The sequence below is a fragment of the Pituophis catenifer genome, unplaced genomic scaffold, assembly GCF_029215685.1.
Source record: "Pituophis catenifer annectens isolate HBS135680 unplaced genomic scaffold, rPitCat1.0.hap2 SCAF_1, whole genome shotgun sequence".
Lineage (NCBI taxonomy): Eukaryota > Metazoa > Chordata > Lepidosauria > Squamata > Colubridae > Pituophis > Pituophis catenifer.
In genome coordinates, this window is record NW_027256881.1 from 135,882,293 (window position 1) to 135,900,713 (window position 18,421).

Here is an 18,421-nt window from a genome sequence, read left to right on the forward strand (position 1 = left end):
TTTTCAACAATTTGTGTGCTTGTATTCTAAGCGCTGGGTATAAATTTTAGAACGTCACTAAACCATTGCAATGTTTTATATTTAATTCTTGGGAAGTCAAGACCCAAAACCTTACTTGCTTTGTCAATTGTGTTCACCATGGTCACTGGCACAAAATAGCTCACTGTACCCATAGGAGCAGAAGCAGTGGTGAAATCCAATTTTTTTTACTACCGGTTCTGTGGGCGTGGCTTGGTGGGCGTGGTGTGGCTTGGTGGGCGTGGCTTGGTGGGCATGGCAGAGGAAGGATATTGCAAAATCTCCATTTCCACCCCACTCTGAGGCCAGCCAGAGGTGGTATTTGCCAGTTCTCCGAACAGCTCAAAATTTCTGCTACCAGTTCTCCAGAACCTGTCAGAACCTGCTGGATTTCACCCCTGAGCAGAAGGACTGAAGCACAGTGCCTCTGTTCAGTCAAATAATTCAACAAAATATCGTACTTGATGGCATCAAAAATCACCAGGAGCCCTCTGAAGGATCATTGGAAGGAAGGATGTTCCTCAACCCTTGGCAAACGTTAAATAGCTAGAAAATAGGGATCTGAACTAGGTTGGTGCTTTGGATCTGATGTATGTGTGCTTGCTCTATGCAGTCTCTAACAGGTGCAGCAAGTAGCCTCATGCTGGATCTGAACCATCTTTCCTGTTTTGGGCCAAATATTTGCACATCCCTATTAGGAAAAAATATGTTGGGAACAGTACCTTTCTTTCTGGAACCTGATATTATCTAGAAACAAATATGAGAATTTCCTATTATTATCTACCAGCAAAAGAGTTGCATTAAAGATTGGGTCAGGAATACCTACTGGTTTGATAACTTTCACATTTGAGATCGGTCTTGATAATATATCTCAGGCTGAATGTTGGCACAAATTAAGCCCCACTTGTATGCCAAATATCAAGGAAAAGCAATGCATAACTAACTTTTCACAACCTTAGCAACTTTGAGATGTGTGGACTTTAAGTCCCAGAATTGCAACACCCACAAAGTAGTTGAAATGCAGTTATTTGAAATGCAATTCTCCATTAATGTATGTTGTAGGCCAAAAATAGAAAGGGTAGGAGTAGGGTGGTGAATGGAATTTTTTTTACTTAATATTACTGGCATCTTTAATTTGTTCATTTGTTTCCTATCTCCCTATCCAAGATCCTTGAGATACTGTGATCTACGGTTGATAAACTCCTCATGCCTGGTGAGAACAGCTTTGGAACAAGAGCTTGGCTTGGCAGCCTATTTTGTCAATTCTGAAAGTACAGTAGAGAAAGGAGGAACCACAAATGATGTCTTGGAGAGTGACCCAGAAAAACTGAGCAGTACTGATAATGAGGATGAAGAAATAGTAACAGAAGGTAAAGGAACATCCTTTGGACCACAGCATTAAACCAGCTTTCCCCACCCATGTCCTTCCAATGTATTGAATACAATCCATTTTAATTGGTAATCCTGCTTCCTGTAGGATTAATCCTATCTTGAGTAGGATCAAGAGCAGACAAGGGCAGAAGTTCCTTCAAATCAGTGTAATATTGATAAATTTCGGTCATTGTTTTCTTTTAAACATTTTTTATAGTTGAATATACTCCTGAATTTAGGAGGAAGAATGGGACCTAAATAAATACATGTTTCCAACACCTCTCCTTGCCACAATCTGTGGCAATCCTCACCCAGATTTCCCCTTTATGACATATTAAATGCACATACCTTCTTCTCCTCTTCCCCACTTTTCTTTGGTCAGGAAGCATGACAATCTGTGATGGGCACTGTTCCAAATTAAAGCAATGGAACTGTTCTGCTTCATATTAGAACTTCATGGTGTCATGGGATGGAGTGTGTGAAGAAGTCGGTAACCCAAAGAGAAAGACAAGCAGGCCCTCTTTGGGGGAAGGAATCAATTCAGGGATACAGGGGTTGAGGTTCATTATTTATTTATTAAATTTATATGCTGCCAACATCTCACTAACAAGTGACTCTGGGAGGCTTGCAAACATATAACCAGAGGTACAAATATTAGAAGATGAAATATTAAATAAATGGGGAAAAAAACCACGTTTCTCAGTTTACTTTATTGATTAGCCCTTGGGCCATACCAAAGTGCAGAGTTCCAGACACAAATTACTACTAAAATCTGATAAAAACAATTTGAAATGAAATTGGAATAAAATACAAGTAAAAACAAGTAAAAAACCAGAATATTATGGGGTGGAGGTGTTGGATCTTCTTCCACTAGCCCAGTGATGGAATTCAAATTTTTTCACTACCGGTTCTGTGGGTGTGGCTTGGTGGGCGTGGTGTGGTGTGGCTTGGTGGGCATGGCAGGGAAAGGATACTGCAAAATCCCCATTTCCTCCCCACTCTGGGGCCAGCCAGAGGAGGTATTTGCCGGTTCTCCAAACTACTCAAAATTTCCGCTACCAGTTCTCCAGAACCTGTCACAACCTGCTGAATAGCACCCCTGCACTAGCCCCTTCCAATATAGAACACTCCCACTGGGGCCTCTGGCCCATTGGTTTTGAAGCTCTTATGGAAGGACAAAAGGGTGTGTGTGTGCAGATTTCAAGGGGCATAAAGTTCCAGAGGGTGGGAGCTATGGCACAAAAGGCCTTTCTCCAGGAACCCACCAGCTAGAATTCCTCGACCAACGGAGTATGCATGATGTCCCTTTTGCTGGTATGGGTGGGTCAAGCCAATCCCATTGGGGTGAGACAATTTCTCAGGTAATATTTGCCTTATCCTATCAATTTTGTGTTTGTGTATATGTACAGTATATGTATAAATGTATATAAGTGTATACATACATATGTATATATGGAAATAAATGGTTTATGGCTTATCCACTTGATCAGAACGACAAAAATATAATATCTATCATTTTATTATGTATTTTTGTGCGAATTGCTGAGAGGAACACTGATATCAATGTAAGAGTCTATTTCTTCACCCCCTCTGTATTTTGTTAGATCATATGATGCCTATAAAAATATTAAATAAGATTTCCCTTCAATTATGGAGCAGGCTCAGCTTCCGAAAGAAGAAGCCCTGTGAATAGGGAGAGATCTGGCTCTCGTGATTCTGCCGATTCTTCTGTCTCTTCAAAAGCATCAAGTAAGACTTCTCAGTTCAGCGTTTCTTTGTTTTCTTTGAATGTTGGAATGTTATTTTATTTACCCTTTATATCTCCCTTGTCTTCCATAGCAGTGTTCCTCAGCCTCAGCAACTTTATGATGAGTAGACTTCAAATCCCAGAATTCCCCAGCCAAGTGTGGGGAATTTCCTGTGGGACTTCCAGATTCAGACAGGTACTAGCCAATCAACCATGGTAGCAGACAGCAGTGGTGATAGATGTAGTGGTGCCAAGTGACAGCAACATTAGGAAGAAGGATGTGGGGAACTGGAGGAGTATTGAGAGGAATGAGGAGCTGAAGAATTCTGGGAAATGAAGTCTACATATCTCAAAAGTTCTTGAGTTGTCAAACATTGCTCTAGCATTTTAGCCCATGGTTTAATCCATGCTGCTGTTGTTCTTAGGAAAAAGAGAACAAAAAGTCCATGTAAACTTTTAAAACCTATCTTTATAGAATTAGGTATGGTTTTACAATTTCTGATAGGAAAATACTTTCAACCAGTGCTGTTAAGAGTTTCTATAATTCAGTTTGTTGGAATTAATCATTTGTAACGTAGAAAGATATTTGGGCATGGAGATCTAAGCATGAACCTAGGCAAAAATCTTATGCTGAATTAGATTATCTTTTTATCTCAGACTTCCCTTCTTTACCTACTACCAGTCAGTTATTATTAGAAAATATTACATGCTGTTAGAAGCGAGAAAATGTAATAACTTAAATTACCATAAACCATATAATTTTTTAACATCTTATTACAAAGCAGCATTTCAATCTACTACAGTATATAAGGAGAATTCTTGTCTGATAATTATATATCATGAAGGAATTTAAATTTTGACTTATTTTTAAATGTGTTGCAGTAGTATTCATTGCCATAATAAGTATAATCACCTTTTGTAGAATTAAAATGAACAACACAGAGACAAACACATACTCATAATTTGGAAAGTGGAAAGGAAATACAAATTCGGTCAGAATACTTCCTCAATTTCCCAGCCCATGCACTCATGGGGAAAATAAACATTTGTATCACATTTCACAAGTGATGACACACAGATTAATTATCCTAATACACAAATACCCTTTCTTATAAGAAAGATCTGGAGGTGACTCTTAATCTTTGTTCCTCAAGGACTTCAGTAGGAGTTTAAATTAAACCATGACCCTTTTATGTGTATAGTAGAACCTCTGGTCATGACCATAATTTGTTCTATAACTTTGGTCGCAAACCAATTTGGTTGTGACCCGAACCTAATTTTGGAAATTTGGCACTTACCAAAAAAAAAAAAAAAAAAAGGCACAGAAGGAGAAATTGGCTGTGAAAAAAAAAATGTGAATTTTTTGGTCAGAACCCGATTTGGTCGTGGTCAGAAGCATTCGTGACCAGAGATTCTACTGTATATATATTTCATGGTGAGAGTTTGTGTATTGTAGAACTAGATTTGCATATTGAATTTGTGCTGAGGCAACTCCTTTTTTCTGCTTACATGAAAAACTGTTATTCATCACTGCACATTCAGTCAAGATTTTAGGATGCTTTTGGCAATATGATAAACTGAAATTTAGACATATTTCAATCAAATGATCCATTTAAATTCCGGCTCATCTCTCATCAAGACATCATGATTCCACCCCCATTTAACAGTGCCAATGTCAAGGTCTCGGCCTTGCTTGTCTATTTCTACCTAATTTATTGTACCCCAGAAATGATTTATGGTGATGTTCTTATATGTGTGTGGGGAAGGGAGTAATATGAGAGTATGGAGCTGCCACTAACCATCACTGTTTCATTACTAAACTATAGATTTTATTCACAGGCGTGCCGTTTTGCAGTGATGCATCTACAGGGGAGGTAGGAAAAAAGTCACCTCAGCAGATGTTAAACATCAGTAATGAAGAGAGTGTGAACAGCGCTGAAAAGCCAAGACCCAAAGTGGAGAAAGAGCCTAAACAGACCATGAAAGCTGCTCAGGCTTCCATCTCTTCATCGTCACCCTCTCCTTTCTCAACTTCCTTGGCTTCTTCTCTCCCCACCCATAGTTCCTTGCCTCTGCAGGGCTCTCAGTGTTCCATGACCAAAACATCCCAGCAACCTCCCATCGTTTACCTTCCCAAACTGATGTATGATATTGTGACCTCTGCAGACAGCACAGGTCTTCCCAAATCCTCCTCCCTCCTGCCTTACCATTCAGTAATGTGGGCAAGCTCTTTTCGCCCTCTCATGAATAAAATGATGACCTCCACAGAGCAGTCCCTCTATTATCGCCAGTGGACAATTCCCAAGCCAATCCACATGGACTACAACAATAGAAATGAAGGGAGGATGGACACTTTTCATCCGAGGAGACTGTTACTGAATGGGCCACCCCAGGTATGTAACAGGACCGAAGTAATTACTTCTAATATCCTCTATCGATCATTTCCATCACCTTCTCATTTTAAGAAAACAATTGCCTTGTAGGACAAAACTACCAAATAGTTCTTGACTTAGTACAGTACTGGTTGTTTAATGACCTTCTGAATGATGATTATGACTTCAAAAAAGTTACTTTATGATCTGTCCTCAAAATTATGCACCATCCCCATGGTCAAGCGATTGCATTTCAGTTGCTGGCTCTCATTGATGACAAATTGCTGCATTTCATGGTTATGTGACTGTGTTTTGAGATGGTTTTCATCGTTTTCCAGCAAAACATACCCACTGGATAAGATGGATTCGGACTTAGAATCCTGTGATTCATGTAATGAGCACTCTGACCTACTTAATGATTGTCATAAAATCGAGTTCAGTGATATGATGACTTATGAGCAAAATTTTGGGCTCAATTGTGGTCATAACCCTATAATATGATTAGCATCATTAGTCACAAATTTAACATATAGCTCCAACTTCAACTCAAAGGCTCTCAAGATGGCCTTAAAATGCACTCCAATCTCTGCAGTCCTTTGAAATAATTTTTCTCCTTCAGCCCCTGGACATGTAAATAATTGAAATAATTCTCCTTCAACCCTGCCTTAGATATTTGCAGGTTAATATTCTGAGTGCAGTAATATGCGAGCTATGAAAAACAGAAACTAAGTATATGCTTCTTCTCATGTTTCCAAATTATAACTCTCAATTAGAGAGGTTTCAGATTCACTTCAGATTAAGTGGCAATCATCATTTTTATTGGTGGATTATAAAATACACTATTTGAATCAAACATTGTTTACTATTCTGATATATGTATTTCCAGATAGGAAAGACTGGTGCTTATCTGCAGTTTCTTAGCATTTTATCTCGAATGTTGATTCGGCTGACAGAAGTGGATGTTTATGATGAAGAGGAGATCAATGTTGGTATGTCTCCCATATTTATTCTTTGGGAAACAATATTTAATATTATTTGATTTTCTTTTTCTCATATTCTTAAGCCTTATGTTCCTTTTTTCAGTATTTTACAAACCCCTCTTTTTATTTTTTCTAAGTTTTTCAAATTTACCATATTTTGTTTTTCCATCTTTAATAACTATTGGTTTCCCTTTGCCTTCTTTGCTGATTAAATGGTAGAGTTGGAAATAGCTCAATAAAATATTACCTGTGGGAATATTCTTTTGAAACATTAATTTAGAAATGGACTTTTTCCTGTTGTTTGGAAGCTAAGACATGCTTTTCAATTAATTAAAAGCGTCTCCAGTGCTTGGAGGGATGTGGTGGCTCAGTGGCTAAGTTGCTGAGCTTGTCGATTGAAAGGTCAGCTGCTCAGTGGTTCGAATCCCTAAGTGCCGCATAACGGGGTGAGCTCCTGTTACTTGTTCCAGCTTCTGCCAATCTAGCAGTTCTAAAACACATAAAAAATGCAAGTAGAAAAATAGGGACGGTGGGAAGGTAACAGCATTCCGTGCGCCTTTGGCGTTTAGTCATGCCGGCCACATGACCACGGAGACGTCTTTGGACAGCACTCGCTCTTCGGCTTTGAAACGAGATGAGCACCGCCCCCTAGAGTCGGGAACGACTAGCACATGTGTGCGAGGGGAACCTTTACCTTTATCTTTACCTTTTACCAGTGCTTGGGGAGCTTTCCATCATACCTGTACACCATTTTGGAGATTATTATCTGGATGTATCCTAATTTCTACTACCTTTTTTGTATACTGTAGAAAAGACATGTACAAGTAGTCCTCATTTAGCGACTGTTTGCAGTTAGAACAGGGATGAAAAAGTAACTGTGTGACCAGTCTTTGCATTCAATGATCTTCACAGATCTGTAAAGGAAAGGAAATCTGAAGTAAGATAATAGAGCTACAATTTTACTTAGTGACTATTTAACTTAATGACTAAATTGCTAGTTCCAGTTGTGGTCAGTAAAAGAGAACTGCCTATGTCCTAAAATTTCAGTTATAATTTCAATTATAACTTCCATTGTAGTAAGATCCAATGAGGTCATTTATCAGAGAACTTTCCCTGACTTTCCAAATTTATGACTTTGGAAGTTCTCAACTTTTTATTTCAGCTGAGTTAATTTATTGTTCCAATACTAAAACTTCTGAAGGGCTCAGAATCCATTATTTCTCTCTTTTCAAACAAAAGATAGGAACCACAAAGCTAATTTCCATCTGGCTTAATTCTTTTGATGACAAAAGTTTATGTTTTGTTTACAGCCATCAAACAGATGGATGCTCTTCCTTCCACTGCAAGGATAATGACCTATAGAAGGAGGATAAAAAAAATAACTGTTAATTAGTTTGAACTAATCAATATATGCGTTTCAGCAGGGGCTGCCCTGTGATTGCAGTGAGATATAGTTCAGGATGTTAAAAAGTCGTACATGCTGAACATCCCTAAAATATTTGATTCTTAAGTTGTAACTAGGCTGGATAGTGCTTGGAGTTGTTCATGCAAAAAGGGGGGTTGGTCCCATTCTTCCTTCTACATTGAATAATTCATCATAAATGCCCACATTCATTAAATGTGAAAAAGAGGTACATTAGTTGCATAGCATGAGTTTCTTCTGAAATCTAGCTTACCACCTGTCTGTGTTTATATTTTTGGATTTCCTTTTCGTTGATAATACCACAGATCTGAAAGAAAATTCAGAACAATATTATCATCAGCCAGGAGACGTGTGGCCTGATTTAGAAACATTTAAACAGATGCCTTTTGATCATACAATCCACGATCCAAAATATGAAGATGCAAGTCTCATTTGTTCAACAGTGCAGAAGACAAAGAGTGACGGTCAGAATACCTGTTTCCTTTATTTGAGCAACTTATTTTGGTACAATTTTTATAGAATAAAGAATTGCAGGAGAAATTGTTGCTCAGAACCTTGTTTTACATTCCAGTCTTGGGAAGAAATTTGGGTATATACAAATACAGTTATTTGTATTCTGAATTAAATAATGGTTAGCTTTATTGACATAATTCATCTCTTGACTTTAATTCAATCTGACTTTGAGCATTGTACTCACACAACTAATAGATGCTGTGTGTGAAAGACTGGGACCAAGAAAGAAGAAAAATAGCCTGAAATTTTTGTTCATAGTTACTACTGAACTACTAAACCATACATAATTACTTGCAACTAGCAAGTATTAGCTGAACCTGACACTCATCTAAATAAAACTGCATTATTTTAGCTCAGTCTTGGCAAATGTATCCAGTATTTGGACATGTTGAAATAATATTCTGAACACCCCTGAAAAATACCAGGTTGGATAACTATTCAGAACTATATTCTAAAAAGGGCTTAGTAATAGCATTAACAGAAGGCAATATTTTGACAGAATCCCTCTACTCCCATAAGGAAAATCCTTGTTTTGGTTGTAAGCTAGTATAGTTTTTCAGGGGCTAATGAACAAAATGTACTCATCTACCCACTCTACCCACTTGGTAGATGTGGACATGCCTTTTAGCTGATACAGTCAAAATGCATTTGTGCAGATAGATCAATAAAGAGAAAACCAGAGGATCTCTACATGCGCCGTCAGACAACTCGGATGAGATTATCCAAATATGCTGCTTACAACACTTACCATCATTGTGAACAGTGTCATCAATATATGGGCTTTAATCCCAGGTATCAGGTAAGATTTATAGAATCTGCAATAGAAAATTCATTACATTTCAAGGACAGCAGAAATTATTGAAGTATTTATCAGATTAAAAAACTGGGAAAGGACAAAGCATGGTCCTATGCAACATTATATTGAATAGGCTGGTCCATGTCCTTTTTTTAGGATACAATATTATACCCACTTTGCCAAAAATGTAGGCGTCAGCCTCACTAAACCAAATTATTTAGCAGTAATATGGAAATTGAAGTTTTTTTCAACTTCACAATGTAAGTCTAGAGTGAAACATCAGATTTCCTGCTGGTATCCTCTTAAATTACTAATTCAGTTCAGCCCTCCCAAACTTTTTAAAATACTGTATCTACCAACTTGGTCCTGCCATCAACTGGACTCATGAAACAGAAAGTATTTCTAAATAAATCCCTATATACTGTATATACCGGTAGCTAGTTTTTTTTTTTAAGAGCTCATTGCTCAACTCATTGCATAAATTTTAAAATGCAGCAGATTCAGAAATGTATCTACTATGACACTAGCTGAAGTTTGTCGATACTCCATTTTATATCTTAAATATCATCACTTTAATTAAGCGTATCTTGTCTGTATCTATTAAAGATTGTGGGGGGTTGGACATAAAAATCTATTAGTTAATGCAACCTGTTTACTGTATTAAGATGTGGTTTGCTTTTTTGCCACCGTTTTAATAGTGAACAGTGTGTATCAATGTCAGAGCTGTGAAAAAGAGCAAATGTGGTACATTACATTTGTATCCTTTTCTTTTCACAGCTTTATGAATCCACCTTGCATGCTTTTGCCTTTTCCTATTCAATGCTTGGAGAAGAAATTCAGCTACACTTCATTATCCCTAAATCGAAGGAGCACCATTTTGTCTTTAGCCATCCAGGAAGGCAGCTGGAAAGTATGAGATTGCCTCTTGTCACAGATCAGGTAGATAAAGAGCAATTTGCAAAACTCTTCTTCTAGAGGATTAGGATTTCAACCATTGGACTCTGCTTCCAGGTGATAGTATAGATGGATTGATTGATTTCCATATTACAGAAGATAGCCCCCAAGCTATCCAGTAAGGAAACAGAGTTAAACAGAGATTTAAAATGGCATTTCCACATTTTTCACCATGTTTGGAAAGACATACACTCTGGGTTTCTCTTAAATAGTACAAGAACCCTACATTGCATCCATTAAAATGTCTTTGAAGCTCACTTTTCATTTAAAATAATTCTTACAGCAAATACTCTTTTATCAAACAGAATGAACTTATATACTTTGACAGAGAAATCAGATCTGATTTTATTTAGGTTAAACATAGAAATACACAGCTGACCTACGTTTTAACAAGATGCACACTTGGTTTATTGAACTCAGTACTGTTGATTGCCTGTGGCTCTCCAAGGTTTTAGGCAGATATTTTCTGCTTTTCCTGTATCTGGAGAGCCTATGCCTTCAACCTGAAAAGCATGTGCTCTGTCACTGAGTCCTTTCCCACCCTTAAATTTACCATTATACACTTTTATAGTCGAACTATAAAACAGTGTGTGTGTGTGTGTATGTGTCTGTCTGTCTGTCTATCTATCTATATTTGTGTATGTATGTATGTGTGTGCATGTGTATATGTGTGTGTATGTATATATGTATTCATGTATGTGTCTGTGTGCGTACAGTATGCATACACACACACTTGTCAAATACAGGCCAATTATAGAAGGAGCTCAATTCTATTCAGCAATGGAAAGGTCTTTCGGAAACATGTTAAAATTATTGTTGCTCTTAGAACAACTTGCAGAGTTTACTGTTGTTGCCAGAAAGCTAGGGGACAGCTTCTATCTGTGTCTGTAGTTAATTGGCTAAGATATGAATGTGAGGATAATTGTGTGGTTATTCATTGTTTTAATGCCGAATTAACAAAGATGCCTGTATGTTCACTTATGGGTTTCCATCCCCATATCTTGTATGTTTGTCTTATATCTTGTATGTTTGTCTTATAGTGGCTAGTAGCAAATGCAATTCAGTAGGTAGTTTTAATTATCCTCTTTATTTTTTTGTTTCAGTTCTCATTCTCACAAAGGAGAATTAGTTGCAATTACCACTTTCTAACTGAATAATTAATTGAAGCAGGCTTTTTCTCCCTTACCTAAAACATTTCTAATGGTTTCACTGTAAACTTTAGACATAGTAGACATTTAGCTTGATAGAGATTGGTGGAAGTATGGGGCCCTGTCTCTTTCTTCCTTTACGGTTTCACATGGTTCTTTGTCTTCGAGTAGAATAGCAGTGGTACTTTTTCCTTTTCCTCCTCTTCTTTCTAGTCATCTTCCTATACTATTTATACTATTAGATTTACAATATGTTTGATTATATTGTATTATATCATACAAATTCCTAATTTTTACAGAGCCAGGACTACATAAAGAGCCCTACTTTTACTCCTACGACAGGACGCCATGAACATGGACTTTTTAATCTTTATCATGCAATGGATGGAGCCAACCATTTGCATGTTTTGGTTGTCAAAGAGTATGAAATGGCAATATATAAAAAATATTGGCCCAATCACATCATGCTTGTTCTGCCAAGTATTTTCAATAGTGCAGGAGTGGGTAGGTACATATTTTATTAGTTATTTGTGTGACTAAAACAAGGCTACCAACTTTAGTTGGCAACACTGATAGAATAATTAAAGCAGGAAGGGCAACTCTGGGGAATATGTAATCTTGCTTAAGCCTCATTTTTATGGCCTCCAAAAACATCCCACAATTGTGCTGCTGATTTGTATAAAGCAGCCAAATAATTCGCTCTTTCCAATGATGTAATTTCAGCTTATTCTCTACTGCAGCCCTAGGTCACTGCTGTCAATAAATCAATAAAATACAGTTCTTGCCTATAAAACGATTGAACTGCTCCTTGTATAAACGGTTGATTAATTGGTGAGGATCAATCTTAATCTGATTATGTACCATCAAGTCAGTGTTGACTCTTAATGACTTCATGAATAATTTTCTCCAAGATGATCTATCTTCAACCTTACCTATTAGGTCATCACCTATAGTGATGCCTGGTGCCATTACCATTGTAAATGAGTCCATCCATTTTGCTGCTTTCAATCTACTGTAAAGCGTCTTCCATTCCATTCAGTATAGAATGACCAATAACAAATGAAGCCAAACAGTTTTTATTTGTAGGCTTGGCGGCCATGATATTATAACAGGCTGAATAAAAAAGATGTTGTAAACATGTATTTGAAAATTATGATTATGAATGATTTTATGACTTCAATTCAATGCACAACACACAAAAGATTATTTTGATTTTGTTATTGTATAAATGAAGTCATGTATAGTAGATCTCATTGATGTATCTGTTACAATTCAGGTGAACAACCATCTAAATATTTTGAGCAGCCCAAGAAAATTTTGATTGTATAGCTAAAGGCATTGAGCTAAAATGAAACTTCCACTTTCCCTTATTGGTAGCTCACTCTGCTTCTCTGGCTTGGTTGTAGGAGCTGCTCACTTCCTAATAAAAGAACTGTCTTACCATAATTTGGAGCTGGAACGAAATCGGCAGGAAGAGCTTGGCATTAAGCCTCAAGATGTTTGGCCTTTCATTGTCATCTCTGATGATTCCTGTGTGATGTGGAATGCTGTTGAAATTGATTGTTCTGGTGACAGAAAAAGGTAAATGGCTATTTTCTGTGGTGATGAAAACTTTTTTTTAATTTAAAAAAAAACCTAATTTGATTTGAAATTATTTCCTGATCTCTTGCAGTGAATACACCTGGAGAGAAAAGAATATTTCCCTAAAGCAAATTCTTCAGCACATTGAATCAACTCCCAATGTCACCCACTATGCCTTGATTAGCATGAGGAAATGGTCCAGTAAAACTAGGAGTGGAGATATCAAGGAGCCATTCTCATGTTGCCATGTGCATGACTTCATCATGCTGAATGTGGACCTGACCCAGAATGTCCAGTATAACCAGAACAGGTGAGCCAAGTCTGATTAAGGGAGCCAGCTCTTCCTAACCAGGTGCCGTATAGATTTATTGAGATTACAGTTTCTAGCATTTGCAGCCAGCATAACTGATGAACCCAATGGTTGGGTAACTTTAAGGGCAGCTTTAATACATCCAGAGCAGTGGTGGGTTGCTCCCGATTCTGTCTGGTTCTTGAGAACCAGTAGTAAAACCCTAACCCTAACCCACCCGCCCTGATGTCATATTTGGTGATCCGCGCATGCGCAGAAGCTTCTGTGCATGCGCACAGGTGCTCCTGTTGTGAACCGGTAGTAAAGGTAGTAAAGGTAAGTAGAACCCACCCCTGATCCAGAGGACAGCAGATTGGAAGAAACCAAGTTATATTGTGGTAGCTCATTCCATTATGCTTACTGATTCAAAAGGATGCTGAATATTTTTCATTTTATGATTCTTCTTTGTTTTAGGGTCAAATCTTACAACGTACTAAGGACATATTTGTATCTGCAAATATGCATTTTTTAAAAAGAAATAAAAATAAGTCAAGAAAAACGTGGAATTAGCACATTATTTTCCTGTTAAAAATAGCTCCAATGAAATGGTAGTTCGGATCTGTAAGAAACTCTATGAACCATTTAATATCATGAAAAAAAATTTTTTAGACTTATCCCTATGATGTCAGACCATCAGTTCCCTTGGACAAATATCAATGTCATGCTTTTTAAACAGGTCCTGTTGCCGTCGGTGCCAATCTTGGCCCATACAGTACAGTATTTCTATTGTATTCATAAGGGCTTTCTATCAAAATTACAGGAATCCACACTGTTCTTTAAAAGTCAAATCTTCTGTTCTTCCCAACAGATTTGTTTGTGATGATGTGGATTTCAATCTACGCGTCCACAGTGCAGGCTTGAGAATCTGCCGATTCAATCGATTTAGTGTCATGAAGAAACAAATAGCAGTTGGAGGTCAAAGGTCCTTTCATATCAAATCAAAGGTGAGACTTCAGGAACAGAGTACCTACTAACTCCCAAGTTACACATAGATACTAGATTCTGAGGTTAAGCAAATGGGGTGATTTAAACCGAGTTCCAATTTTAGGATCAGGTCTTGCCTCCAAATCTACAACATGATCCAGGTGAACAGCAGTTTCGTGAAGGGAGTTCCTGTCAGCTCTTGCTCAAAGAGCAGGTGGCAGCTGTAGCTAGGCTAGCCTTGCACAACTGCAGCTTGTCTACCAGTTCCACCTATTCCTGGTTTGGGAGGCTTTGGCTACGGACATTTATGGCTTAGCTGCCTTCTAATGGGACTATTGCAACACTCTATTGTGGGGTATCAAACTCATGTCGCCATGGCGGCATCACGTGACATATTGGGACTTTTCCCCCCTTCATTAAATCGGGCGTGGGCATGGCCAGTGCATGACGCATTTGGCCTGTGGGCTGGGAGTTTGACAACTCTGCTCTATTGTACAGCCATGTGAAATTTGGTTCTGAATGCAGCGGTATGGGTAGTTATAGGTCCGTGATGGCGAACCTATGGCAAACTTGCCACAGGTGGCATGCAGAGCCATATCTCTGGGCACATGAACGTTGCCCTAGCTCAGCTCCAGCGCACTGGCCAGCTGATTTTTGGGCCTTTCGGGCCCACCGGAAGTCGGGAAATGGACTGTTTTCGGCCTCCGGAGGGCCTCCGGGTGGGGGAGAGGGCAAAAACGGCATTCCCCATCCCACCGGAGGCCCTCTGGAGGCTGGAAATGGCCCGCTTCCCAACTTCTGATCGGCCTGGAAGGCCTGTTTTTCACTCTCCCCAGGCTCCAGAGGCTTTCTAGGAACCTGGGGAGGGCAAAAAACAGGCCTACGGGGCCCTCTGTGCCATCACGTGCCAAAAACAGGGGGAACATGGGAGGGGTTGCGCACGCATACGCATGGGGGGGAGGTGGGTGCATTGAATTCTGCTCCCAATAGATTTCCAGGAGAGATTCAAGGTGCTGATTACCACTTTTAAAGCCCTCCATGGCAAAAGACTGGGAACTTGCAGAACTGCCTTATTTCAAGAACATCTGCCCACCTCACACACTCTCACAATGCTTAGGTTCCCTCTTTTGAAATTTGCCATCTCATGCAACCTAGAAGTATGTGTCTTTTTGGTTGCTGTCCCTCTGCTCTGATCTCATCTCCCCCCCTCCCCAGCTCCCAGATCTACACCAAACTTCAACTCTATTTGTCTTTAGAAAAACTGTTAAGACTTGTCTTTTGGGGGGGGGGATTCAATTAAATTGAGTCCCTTTTGGTTATCTAATTATCCTGTTTGGTCATCATTTTATATTTTGGATACATTTTTTTAATATTACATGGATTTTTTAAATTTGTTATTTGTTTTTTTGTGCACAGCACCCAAAGCCACATTGAGCTGGGGAGTCCGATAAATCAATTAAAGGGTACCCGTGCTTTGGAACACCATATCTTCAAGATTAGGTTGATCCCAATCCTGCAGAGCTTTTGTAAAACACTGAAGGTCTCTTTAGAAGTTTTGGTTATTATTTTGGTTTGGGTTATCCTTGGTGATCATTGTAGGTTTTATTTCTTTGTTAATATTATTTTTTATTGTTCTAACTGGATGTGTAAGTCACATTCGCGAGATGAGTGGCCAATAAATAAATAAATAAATAAATAAATAGTTAAAAAGATTTTTTTTTTATTTTGGAAGCAAGTGATCAAAAGGCCCAATCACAATCATGTCCATATGTCAAAGTGATATCTAAGCTCTCAACACGCTTCTGAAAATGTGTGTTTGTGTGTCTTCATATTTGTATCTATGTGCGTGTTTAAATACATACTCTCAAATAAGTGAGACATCTGAAAATTTTTCTCCCTCAGTTATGTGATTTTGTTCAGCTACATGTATTTTTTAACCTTATTTCAAAAAGTCACTGCTTAAAAAGAAATCACTATCACCGTCATTGTTTTCTTTTCAGGTGTCAGATAATTTAATGAGTATTGGTCCAGCTCAATATATATGTGCCCCTGACAGCAAGCATACATTCTTGGCAGCTCCTGCTCAGTTATTGCTTGAAAAATATCTCCAGTATCACAGCCATCGCTTCTTCCCTCTTTCACTGAAGAATTATAACCAGCCAGTGCTATCTGTGGATTGTTACCTTAATTTAGGACCACAGGTAATCAACTTCTGTATTAATTAAAATACTGTATATAAATATAAAAATAAAATATATGTACGTACTGGAGAAAGCAATTATGTTTGGAAGAGTTAGAAGTAAAAGGAAACCAGGCTGTCAAAGAACACAGTGGCTGGATACCATCAAAGCTGACACCTGCCAGAGCATAGAAAAACTCAAAGAAGTAGTACAAGATGAAAGATGTGGAGAGATCTGGCCCATAAAATCATCAGGAATCAGACATGACTGAATGGAAACATCATCATCATCATCATCACCACATGTGCACAAGCCCTTCAAATGTAGCTGAACCTCAACTCCCAGCATTCATTATTGCTCATCCTGCTTCTAGAATTGTTATTTAACAGTACCTGGAGGCAGGGGTGAAATGCTACCGGTTCAGGCCATTTTTTTCGGGATTTTTTTTTTTTTTTTTACTTTTAAAGCATTTTTTTATTACCGGTTCCAGAGAAACTTCTTATTATCTGAGGCTATCACTCTCTGAATTTATTTATTTATCAAATGTATATTCTGCCATAGTCACAAAAGTATCTTGGCAGCTCACAAAGATAAGCAAATATTGTAACAAGACAAGAACACCTTATAAATACAATTTCTCCCTCCCCGCTTCCTTCAATACATTCTATGGGCCCCCAAAACCTTCTACAAATGTCCTGTTTTCAACATGTTCCAGAAGATAGATAATATTGGAGACAAACAAATCTTCAAGAGGAGGCCATTCCAAAAGATTGGTCCAAATGCTCCTGGGTTTTGGACTTCTTCACCTCTCAGAAATGGAGAGGAACCAATTGTTTTTCCTGACATGATTGAAATGGTTGGGCTTTGCCCCTTTTTTTCAGAAAAAGCAAGTGTGCCATGCCAAGATGAATAGCTGAGTGGCGGTACCAGTGCAGCTACCTGCTGTGGTGGATTTTTCCAGCTTTGTCAGAATGAGACAGCAACTGAATGTCTCTACAAGTGTTATCGAGTAACTTAACTATGGGTGCACTGGGACAGATTCCTTGCCAGAGACAAATGTTTGCTGCAGAGGAAACAATAAAATAAGAGAAAGGAAGTGGCAAAAAGGAAAAGGAGATGCTATTGTTTTAGTTACACATGATTAGGGATGAGGCCAAGCTCCTAGGAGAGCCAGCATCTGCAGTTTAGTTAACGTGTTATTAAATGAGAGAGAATTTATATAACCTCTCTTTAAAGGCCATTCAGTGATGAAATGACTACATAAATGTAAGAAAAAATAACTTATCACTAACTGTAGCATGCCAAATTATTTATAAAATAAAAAGATATGTACTAGCTGTAAGAGAACTCTGCTGAGAACAAGCATTTGCTACACATTTGGTACATCTGGAAAAATATATTTATTCATTTTATCTGCTATAAATGGATTCCATGATACCCAGCACAATCTGAATCTGATGTCAATGTTTCTGTGGCCATAACTGTTCAATAATGCTACTAACCTGAATTGTCTCTGGATGGAGAGTAAACCATTCTTGCTGTTTTGTTCCTCTTGCAAACAGATTGCAGTTTGTTATGTTAGTTCCCGGCCTCATTCTCTGAATGTCAGCTGCTCTGAGATGATATTCAGTGGACTCTTGCTGTATCTCTGTGATTCCTTTGTTGTAGCCAGCTTCTTGAAGAAATTCCACTTTTTGAAAGGTAAGAGGTTGCTGCTGACACATAGAGTGACTTGACATCTTTGAAGCAGGCAGGCAGGACAAAAGCATCTGAGTCTCTGATACTTGAACTTTCCTACTTGAAAAACTACTCAGGGGGGAAAAAAAAGAACCTTCCAGGAAGAAACATCTATTCAGTGCAGAAACAGATTAGCTGCCTGGGAATAAGGAACCTGGTCTGCTTCTAAAATAGCATTTTGATGAATCTAATTGCCAAGAAGGAAGCTAAATGTTTTATAAGGAATAATGTCATATACCCTAATTGTTCTGATGGATCCTTCCTTCCTTCCTTCCTTCCTTCCTTCCTTCCTTCCTTCCTTCCTTCCTTCCTTCCTTCCTTCCTTCCT

At 38.3% G+C, this 18,421-nt stretch overlaps 1 protein-coding gene across 1 annotated transcript in view; it reads left to right on the forward strand.

Moving 5' to 3' along the window:
* GREB1 (growth regulating estrogen receptor binding 1) overlaps positions 1-18,421 on the forward strand; it is a 63,268-nt gene that overhangs the window by 43,515 nt on the left and 1,332 nt on the right. Inside the window, exons 19-31 of the mRNA XM_070955520.1 lie at positions 1,186-1,388; positions 3,049-3,138; positions 4,976-5,529; positions 6,395-6,497; positions 8,217-8,375; positions 9,081-9,223; positions 9,998-10,159; positions 11,622-11,826; positions 12,729-12,903; positions 12,995-13,213; positions 14,061-14,196; positions 16,177-16,377; positions 17,919-18,057. Of these exons, the coding sequence (XP_070811621.1) occupies positions 1,186-1,388; positions 3,049-3,138; positions 4,976-5,529; positions 6,395-6,497; positions 8,217-8,375; positions 9,081-9,223; positions 9,998-10,159; positions 11,622-11,826; positions 12,729-12,903; positions 12,995-13,213; positions 14,061-14,196; positions 16,177-16,377; positions 17,919-18,057 (2,489 nt within the window). The remainder of the gene's footprint in view (positions 1-1,185; positions 1,389-3,048; positions 3,139-4,975; positions 5,530-6,394; positions 6,498-8,216; positions 8,376-9,080; positions 9,224-9,997; positions 10,160-11,621; positions 11,827-12,728; positions 12,904-12,994; positions 13,214-14,060; positions 14,197-16,176; positions 16,378-17,918; positions 18,058-18,421) is intronic.